The sequence below is a fragment of the Octopus bimaculoides genome, chromosome 4 (assembly GCF_001194135.2).
Source record: "Octopus bimaculoides isolate UCB-OBI-ISO-001 chromosome 4, ASM119413v2, whole genome shotgun sequence".
Lineage (NCBI taxonomy): Eukaryota > Metazoa > Mollusca > Cephalopoda > Octopoda > Octopodidae > Octopus > Octopus bimaculoides.
The window spans coordinates 7,406,081-7,417,199 of NC_068984.1; the positions used below are offsets into that span (position 1 = coordinate 7,406,081).

General features: G+C 36.6%; 1 protein-coding gene across 4 annotated transcripts in view; it reads right to left on the reverse strand.

Moving 5' to 3' along the window:
* LOC106870405 (cadherin EGF LAG seven-pass G-type receptor 1) overlaps positions 1-11,119 on the reverse strand; it is a 535,294-nt gene that overhangs the window by 173,894 nt on the left and 350,281 nt on the right. For all 4 annotated transcript variants that reach the window (XM_014916457.2, XM_052966877.1, XM_052966875.1 and 1 more), the window contains one exon: positions 3,548-3,617. In XM_014916457.2, coding sequence (XP_014771943.1) covers positions 3,548-3,617 — 70 coding nt within the window. The remainder of the gene's footprint in view (positions 1-3,547; positions 3,618-11,119) is intronic.

Sequence of the window (11,119 nt, forward strand, 5' to 3'; positions counted from 1 at the left end):
TATATATATAAACATAGACAGATGCATGCATACAAATACTTACACACAGGAAAGCGCATACACTCACATATATATATAAGCACATTCATACACATGTATGTACAAGATAAAAACTTGATTTATTGAAATTATCATTACTTCGAGAGACAGTAAACAAATGCCTGATGGCAATAGCAACCAATGATTCCGAGTGCGAAAGGAAAACAATCCTAATAATTGAGAATTCTCCGAAATTCACATTACATCTATTTTTTGTTTATTTAACTGTTTATTTATTTATTTATTTATTTATTTATTTATTTATTATCATTTCTATTTATCTTTCTGAAGATAAGAAAGAAACGTCAGAATTTGAAGCATAATTATGTTGTTTATAACGAACGTATGTTGACAAATTTGAAATCATGTTAATAAATAAAGAAAACACAAACCACGCCCAACTACAATAAAACAGGTAATTATGTACACAGAGAACACTTTATAACCTCAATATGTAGCTGTTTACGTCTAGAAAATTTGATAGCAGATATTAGAACTGTTTTTTCCCGTTCCAAATATTATGCAGCTGACTGATTGACAAAAGTTTTGAAAAGACATTAGAATTACAATAAAATTGAGTTTGTTACAGCACAAGGCTGAATTGAACATTGTTCTCTACAGATAACTTTGTTTATGTATACGTGTGTATGTGTCTATGTATGTATGTATGTATGTATGTATGTATGTATGTATGTCTATATGTATCTATCTAACTATCTATCTATCTATCTATCTATCTATCTTTAAACACATACACACACAGACACAAACACACACACACACACACATAGACAGACAGACAGACACACACACACACACACACACACACACACACACACACACACACGCATATATATATATATAGAAATAGATCGAATTGAAAAGCAGATAACAGAGATAGATAGACAGATAGATAGATAGATAGATAGATAGATTGATTGATTGATTGATTGATTGATTGATTGATTGATATGTAGGTAGGTAGGTATGTATGTATGTATGTATGTATGTATGTATGTAGGTAGGTAGGTAGGTAGGTAGGTAGGTAGGTATGAATAAAACATGTTTGGTAGTGTAAAGAATGGTATATAATAATATTAATAATAATAATAATAATAATAATAATAATAATAATAATAATAATAATAGTAATAATAATAATAATAATAATAATAATGAGAGTAATAATAGTCAATAAACTCGCGTGCAGTCGCAGCAGTTGAGTATGGCGCTGGAATTTTGAACTGAAGAGAGGATGAGCTAAAGGAGATGGATAGGAAGTCAAGAAGGCCCATAACGATGCATGGAGCAGTTGATGGCCTCTACATGACACTGATCGCTTATACATGAAGAGAGCAAATGGCGGAAGAGGACTGATAAGTGTGGAAGACTGTGTACATATCGGACTCGACAGCTTAATGAGATATTTAACCCAAAGTAAGGAACGAGGGAGCACTGAAAGCAGAGAAAAAGGGAAAATGAAGGATGATGTACAAAAGGGACACGAAGAAGAATTGCGCAACAGGGGACTACACACACAATTCTATGTAGCCACAACAGAAGTTGCTAGAAAGAATAGGTGGGGTTGGTTGAAGAAAGGAACAATAAAAAAAAGAGACCGAGAGGACTATACTGGCAGTGCAAGACCAAAATTTGGCCACAAATTAGAAGGTCAAATTAGAAGGTGTCTCCGCTGTACCGCATCTGTAACAGAGTGGATGAAACCATTGCCCATATGACAAGCGAACGCCCTAGACTTGCCCAAAACCACTACAAGTTGTGGCAACGCGACCAGTTAGTGAAAGTGCTACATTGGAAACCGTACGAAAAGTGGGGACTAGAGAAAGGCAACTCGTACTATGAGCACAAACCGTAGAAATTTGCAACCATGTGACCAGCTTTAAGAGAATCAATAAGAGACATTCAACATGTTTGGTCAATTTTCTATGGCGACAGAAGGAAGCTAAAATTAAATACAACATAACTTGGTACATAGTAAGGCATGCAGAACCATACCATATCATTTCCACGAGATACCAACTCTGCTCTGAGGAACCCCTGTCTGTTCTGTAGACCAATCAGAAGGTTATTAATAGAATTTCTGAAGGACTCACAAGATGCTTACACGCATATAAATGTACTTTTGCACAATGCAGTGGGAATGAATTTGAGTAACTGTTGACAGTTTACTTTAAGGTATGGATGAATTAAGTCTAGTTTTAACCTCCCCGTTCTTATAAACACATTTTCGCGGATGCTTGTATGTGCGAGGGTGTTTCTACATCCTTATCCGTTAACAGTTATTTTTACTTATGTCGCTGTATTGCGAGTTCATTTCTTTTTTGCATATGTGATTTTATTTTAGATCTTCCATGTAAACGAAGATATTTCCTTCGTTTTGCGGTTTTTCTTTCTACGAAATGAGAAGATACATTGCAGAAATGTTATTCTAACGACTTGTATGTATTTATCACCCAACGAAACACATCGGCACCGCCGATACACAACAGTACCACCACCATCTCCACCACATCTGCCATCGATACACACCATACAAACGTCTGACGCTACCACCATCAATACCTTTGAATTTGCCGCCTTTCCCCCCATCACCATTACCACTTTCTTTCACATCGTTTACTGTCACTTCATCCCTCAACGCCTCGGCTACCACCATCACCACCAACACCATCATCATCATCGCCGCCTCCGCCTCTATCACAAATTCAGCTTATACTATTATTATCACCCCATTACTATCACAAAAAGGCTAAATATGTGTGTTTGTTAAGTATGTTACATCAGCCTGTTAGTGCAGTGGTCAGGCCCTCTTTCTCTTACACACCCACTCTTTCTCTCTCTCTCTTATTATTACTCCCACTGTCACCATAAACTCTACTAGTTTTAATAAAAGCATCAACTCTCCTTAAATTTCTTTGTCTCTCTTTCTCTCCTTCTTTTTCTTTCTCTCACTCTCTCTGTTTTCGCCACTACCTTCATCGTCTCTATGCTTACTGCTACTCTCACCCCAACATGAGCAATAGTAAGAGTGTCAAGGAATAGTAAGAGACGAGAGTCGAAATCTGACAGACTGACACACAGAACTTAGTTTCCGCATTTATTATATTAGATGTGTATATATATCTATATATATATATGTGTGTGTGTGTGTGTGTGTGTGTGTGTGTGTGTGTGTGCGTGTGTGTGTGTGTGTGTGTGTATGTGTGTATGTGTGTGTGTGTGTGTATCGTATTCGGATTCAAGCTGACAAACACGCACACACACACATACACACATCTCCAAAAGATACACTAACATTAGCAAGTCTTAGGTATCACGTTGAAATTAAATATCTTGTGATACATTCACCGCACTATTAACTGTGACACATTTCGTATCCTAGAGATAAAATGAAGTTTATCTCAAGTTAGATGCTACAAACAACATTGTAGGTGGCTACAAGTTAGGTGCTTCAAACAAATTGTATAAAGTAAATAACTGTACTCACCTTTTAAAAAAATGATTTGGTAAAACGCGGGAAAACGACGGATACAGAAATGTGGCCACACCAACGAAAACTGTAAAGAAATCAATAGTGTCAATAATAATAATAATAATAATAATAATAATAATAATAATAATGATAATAAAAAAAAATAATATGCCAACACTATGGAATAACAACAGAAAAAAGATAGTATAGGCACACACCAGAAAAGGTCACAGAAAACGAGAAAGCAACAATACTATGGGATATGCTAATACACACAGATGGAGAAATTAAGGCCAATAGGCCAGATATAGTTGTCAGAGATCACGAAGAAAAAAAAATGCTTTCTAATTGATGTATTAATACTAGCAGATGACAACGTTTCCCTAAAAGAAATAGAGAAACTTTCAAAATACAAAGACCTGGAAATAGAGGTAACTCGAATGTGGAATCTAAAAACAGAAACAATTCTTATCATAGTAGGCGCCTTAGGTATGATAAAAAATATTCAGACAAATACACCAGGACTTACAGGTATATATAACATACAGAAAATTGCACTACTAGGCACTGCATACATCCTACGCAAAATACTTTCAATACAGTAACCATAAGAGCATCACAGCAAACCACAGCACATACCCAAGGCGCACAGAGCTGCGCTCGGTAGTGAAGTGAAAGCACGTTATAAAAATAAAACTACTGAATAATAATAATAATAATAATAATAATAATAATAATAATAATAATAATAATAATAATTGCCCTGATGCAGTACGAGATAGTGGCTCTCATGGGTTTCTGATCTTAACTGATTGGAAGTGTTGTTATGTACAGTGTTTTGTCTTGGTATAAAAGATGGGCTACAGCAAATATTCTGCTCAATACCACAGATTTGCTTGTCAGTTGTTTGACGTTAACCAGTTGAGCATGTCCCTTAGTGGCTGACGATATGTACGTTTCTGATCGCGAGCAGAAGTAGTGGGAAGGGGGCATCATAGCCATGTGTTGAGAGGAATTCTTTGGAGTTTGAATAATTCTCCTCTGGAAAGAGGAGAATTCAACATCCTTAAACAAGTCTTGTTCAGGGATCTTTTGATCGGGATGGGCTACTCCACATGAAGAGGTCGACTTTGCCTTTCATCTTTTCGGGTTCGATAAATTAAGTACCAATTGCGTACAGTCGTTGATGTAATCGACTGGTCCCCTCCCACAAATTTCGGGGCTTGTGCCTAGAGTAGAAAAATGATATTTCTAGTCTCACAAGACTTTTAAACATGTCGCTTGTCTTCTCAGGGACATCATTTCCCTGTTCACCTCCCTGTTAGTCAGAAGTCCTTTTATTTTTATAGCCCCTTTTCTTAAACTGCTGCCCTCAAGGACTCACTGCCATCGACAGGATTCCCTCTGTTCTATGATATTTAGCCCTTTAATATATTTGTCAATCGATATGTTTTGAATTTATACGCCCCTTCTTTTTCTCCTCTGTAAGCACTTATAGTCTTGAAAGGCCTCAAGTCTTATTTGCAATAAAATTGCAGAAAATTGTGAAAATCTTCAATATTAGAGATGACACCTGTTGATGACGTCACTTAATTACGTCATTATTTGCTGTTTCTATGCGAAACTCTCTCTTTACCTGTTTATGACTGAACAGTTCCGATAAATGCTTCGCTTAATGCAGAACCGTATTTGTCATTTCGAGAGTAATTTCAATTGTCTACAGAAGCAAAGTGTCGGAAGAGTGTGATGCTGTCAACCACGTTTTAATGTACTCAACAACTGTCGCAAGTTATTGATTTGATCTGTTTGACCAAAGTACAGCAGTATATCGATCATCTACACATAGCAGCTGATTCGATTTCAATTAGTTGGTTTCGATCTGCTTCCACAGATATAAAACCGGTGCGTATTTAACGTGGAATTGGAATCAGTTTCCAATTGCTTTAGCCTCGTTTGATCGTCTGAGTTTACGCCCTTGTCTGTTTTGAGGGAAATCTCGATCCAATGTTTACATCTCAGTTTATGTAGAATTTTAATTAATTAAGGTGTTGCTGCCGGTCAAATTCTGTGTAAAGGCTTACATGATTAAATATGTATGATATGGTTAAGTGACTATAGCATCGGGTCTATAGAATATACATGGAGATGACAGAAATATTGCTACAAAGACTTATTGACTGAGTGCTGTCTGGAAGTATTTGAGGAATATAAATTTGAAATCTCTTTTAAAAACATACAGAACTAGATTGTTTAATATGTGTTGTACGTAAGAAGAAGTTAACACCAGATCGCGCTCTGAAATCACGGACTAAACCTAATTGAATTTCACAGGCAAAATTATTTTACGCTGCGTTCGCTCCAATTGGTTAACAAGGGTTAAACTTACATGTGTCACACTTCAAGATTAGATGTTACGGATTAAAACGAGACGATACCAATCAAAACTCGAAGGAAATTGGCTGCGATGCAATCGTCTGAGCTCTCATCCTTTTCAACCAGTGTATGTATGTATATATGTATGTATGCATGCATATATAAACGTATATATATATTTTATGTATATGTATTTGCATATATAGATACATATTTGTGTGCGCGTGTGTGCGTGCACGTGTGTGTGTATATATTTGTATGTGTGTGTATGTGTGTGTATGTGTGTGTGTATGTGTGAGTGTGTATGTATGTGTATGTATGTGTGTGAATGTGTGTGTTCAATCGGCAGAGAATTTGCGTAAATAATTCTGAGAGTATAATTTCTGTGGGATGTGTACGCGATAGGAGTCATTGTCTCACATGTGGTACCCATTAGGGTCTGTGATGCTAGCATTAATGAAAGGTTTCACTGTATTTTGCTATGTGCCCTCATTCAAATTGGTGCCTATTTTTCTAAGTCTATTGCACTCTACAGAAAATTCTGACTCAAACAAACGAATTTTTCGAAGAGTCTATTCATTATACAAATCTTACCATATTCAATAAGAACTATCTGAACTACTTTTCGCGGAATATTTATAGCTCACGCTGCGGTTTATTTCTAGAGTCGACCTTGACATCATTATGCTTTGGGCAAATGCCAGCATCATTAGTCAGTAGGATGCTAAGTGCGAATGTCAGAATATATGACTGCGAAGAAATTGGTGCTTCCCTTTCATCACCATCCATTAGATATATGATCAAGATTACATATTAGTGTTGCACATGGTCTCTATAGAAATCAAAAATCCATTATGGTATCGTAAAGAGAGAAACCAAGAAGAAATGCAATTATTCTCTTTCTTTGTAAGTTGTGTGATTCAATATTTCATGACGAAAGAAACCCCGCTATGAGGAGTTTCAAAAATAAAAGCATAATCTGTAACGTGGCGTAAATGTAATTTGAAATTTGCTGACTCAGCGCATGTTGATAGAAAATCTATCAATAAAATAGACAAATAGATAAAACCTCGCTTTAGTTAAACAAAATGAGGACCATAAAATATAAACGTTTTGTAAAAGTAATTGTATGTTAATGCCTCAAATGTACTAATGTGTATCTCGAAGTCAACTTTTGCGGAAACGACAGAATAGATCGTTCACCATTAGGCTATTGTTATCACTATGATAAAATGATGAGATGATGAGGTGATGAGATATTGAACATTAATTTCGTTTAAAAGGATCAGAACCGATATCTTTTAACTATTGAAACCTTGCTTCCATAAAATTCCTACAATAACGTTCTTTGTTTATTTTTTTATCTTTCCGTTTGTGAATAGAGGAAGATAAGGGTCATGTTGAAGAGGAAATCCTTTTCAGAGTTTCAAAGACTGAATAGTTTTAATTAGTTTTAATAAGTTTAATGAAATCAAAGTTTAAAATGAATTTAATTTAAAACATTAGACTAAGTGACGTAGAAGATGACTACAATGTTTAGTGTCTGTGAGAATGGAGTGAAGAATGAATGTTATTATTGAAAGAACAGCACGCAAAATAGAGACATAGTGCTTCACATCTTCGGTTAGCAATATGAAATAAAGGTTAATTGTTTAGAACAGTGGTTCTCAGCCGGGGTCTGCATGGCCCTTGGGGATCCACATCAGATTATTTTGTTAAAATTGATGTACAATGAATTAGTGATAGTTCAGTACACAAAATATTTCAACAATTTTTTTTTATTATTATACAGTTGTGGCTGTGTGGCAAGAAGCTTGCTTTTAAACCACACGGTTCAGGGCTGAGTCCTACTGCGTGGCATATTGGGCAAGTGTCTTCTACTATAACTTCGGGCCAACCAAATCCTTGTGAGTGGATTTGGTCGACGGAAACTGAAAGAAGCCACTCGTATATACATATATATAAATATATATATATATATGTGTGTGTGTGTGTGTGTGTATGTGTGTGTGTGTGTGTGTGTGTATGTATGTATGTATTAGTGTGTCTGTTTGTCCCCTCACCATCATTTGACAACTGATGGTGTGTTTATGTCCCTGTATCTAGCGGTTTGGCAATAGCGGCCGATAGAATAAATACTAGGCTTACAAAGAATAAGTCTGGGGTCGATTTGTTCGATTAGAGGCGGTGCTCTAGCATGGCCGCAGTCAAATGACTGAAACAAGTAAAAGCATAAAAAATAAAGAATCTACTTATAAAAGCATAATAGGAGTTTTTAAAACATCGAATGGCTATGGAGGTCCAGCGGAGTAAAATACGAATGAAAGGGGAGATAGAGAAAAAAATGGTTGAAAATCTCTCCTGTAGTTGAATGGTTAATTACTGATGAAAACGACTGTAATAAATGTTTTCTTGTCAGTAGGAATGCTGTTGTTGGCACTCCGTCGGTTACGACGACGAGGGTTCCAGTTGATGCGATCAACGGAACATGCTGGTCGTCAAATTAACGTGCAAGTGGCTGAGCACTCCACAGATACGTGTACCCTTAACATAGTTCTCAGGGAGATCCAGCGTGATACAGAGTGTGACAAGGCTGGCCCTTTGAAATACAGGTACAACAGAAAGAGGAAGAAAGAGTGAGAGAAATTTGTGATGAAAGAGTACAGCAGCGTTTGCTACCATCCCCTGCCGGAGCCTTGTGGAGTTTTAGATGTTAGAAATCCTGGAAGAAATGGACACAGAAAAGAAAGGCAGCTCACGACGTAGAGTAGTGTGCAGCCTCGAAATGATGTGGACTCGTGTTATATTGGAGAAAGAAAGAAGACGAACAGATAGGGTTAATGGGTGTTGAATAGGTCGTAGAACTAAAGAAGAGAAGTGTATTATCGAGTCGGAAAAGAAGGAGTATTTACAGAAAGGGCAAGATCTAAAAAGGGGAAAATATAAAAAGGTGGAAAAGAGGAAATGAAACTTCGAAAGAAGATATTCGATGACAAGTACAGCTGCCTATGTTTGAAGAAAGTGCTTTAGAAGAAAGAAACTAAAGGAATGATCTTGGCAGCTCAACCCGAAGGCCCGAAGGATAAATTAGATCAAAAGCTTTATAGATCAAGAAGTCTGTTATCCAAAATGCAGAGTGTGGGATGATTGAGATGAGATCATGGTTGATGTTGAATCGGAATATAATTCCGATACAATGTTAGCAGAGAATGAATGCAGAAAGAGAAGAAGGCATGATAAGATCACTGCAATAATACCTGCTGTTTTTGCCGCTACAACAACAACAGCAACTACTACTACTACTACTACTGATATTATTATTATTAGTAATAATAATAATAATAATAATAATAATGGTTTCAAATTTTGCCACAAAAGCAGTAATTTTGTGGAAGGAGATGAGTCGATTATATCGACCCCAGTGTTCAACTGGTACTTACTTTATCGACCCCGAAAGGATAAAAGGCAAAGTCGACTTCGGCAGAATTTGAACTCAGAAGGTAAAGACAGACGAAATACTGCTAAGCATTTCGCCCGGCGTTCTAACGTTTCTGCCAGCTAATAAGGAACGTCTTGATGCAGTGCCAGGTAATGTTATCAAAAAGATGAACTACAGCAAATATTATTTATGCTTAATACTACAGATTTACCTGCCAGTTGCTTGACCTTAACCAGTTGGGCATGCCCCTTAATATTTATTATTATTATCATTATTGTTAATAGTAATAATAATATGAGTAGTAATAGTAGTAGTAGTAGTGCAGTGAATTCTTAGATATGTTGTACTTTCGAATACAAGATGATTGCCGTTGAAGAGGGTCAGGCTGTAACGCTTGAGCCCTGTGTGCCACAGTGGCATATTCACTGATATCATTGACTCAGTATCTTAGAATAATTAACTTTACCTCTTTAACCTTTACTTGTTCTAGTCATTAGACTGTGGCCATGCTGGGGCAACGCCTTTAAGAATCTTTAACCGAATGAATCTACTCTACTACTTTATTTTTTAAAACCTGGTACTTATTCTATCTGTTCTTTTTGCCGACTACTAACTTACGGGGACTTACACAACCGACACCGGTTGTCAAGGTGTGTCACGAAGACACACACATATAAATATATGTATTTGTGTGTATATATGACAGGTTACATTCAGTCTATCAAATCCTCTGACAAGGCTTTGGTCGGTCCGATGCTATAGTGGAAGAAACTTACTCGAGAAGCCACTCAGTGGGCTTGAACCCGGAACCATTTGGTTGGGAAGCAAGCTTCTTACCACACATCCATACCTGCACCTATTTATTTCTCTGTCTCAATTAATTGATGAAAACTAACTTCATTCTTCTTCTTTTTAAATCAAGAAGAACCTAGCTAGGAAGAAGGCTCTCGTTATGACTGATACCCGAAATTTACGTCTCGTTTAGGTACAACAGATTGGAGAAGATTAAAATAAAAACCCCAACGAGTACCTGGTTTGATATAATACACTAATCACCTGCCTTGCCCCAAATTTTAAGCCTTGTGCCAAAATAATGAATTACTTAAAGTAGTCGTAGCAGTAGTACTAGTAGCAACAGTAGCAGCTATATAAACAAGTATATAAGTATTAAACTGACTTTACTGGGCATTTGTTCAATAAAACTTCAATTGATTTTGTTATCATTAAAACGCCATCATCACATCTTGTGTAACTATAGCAGTGTTTTGTGATGTGCGTCTATGGATAATTATTTTAATAAACACTATGTTTCCCCTTTCATCTTATTCAGTGAATTTAAACCGAAACTAAAATGAATGTAGAATGAAGTGTATGTTTTTCTATTTATAAATCTTTTGTAAATGAAATTTCGATTTTTTCCCTTCACAGAAACAACAAGTCTACCTTTGGCACGAACTCAACCCTTTGCTCGAACAGGGGAAGAGCTAAAACTGACCTCTAATCGTATTGGTAGTTAACTTGAACCAACTTTAGATTACTGATGTGAAAAGTTCCAATATTAATGGCAGAAATGTGACCGAAAAAAGTTAAAAGGCCAGGCATAGGCGCAGGAGTGGCTGTACGGTAAGAAACTTGCTTCGCAACCACATGGTTCCCGGTTCTGTCACACTGCGTGGGCACCTTGGGGAAGGGTGTTCTACTCTAGCCTCGGGCCGACCAAAGCCTTGTGAGTGCATTTGGTAGACGGAAACTGAAAGAAGCCCGTCATATATATA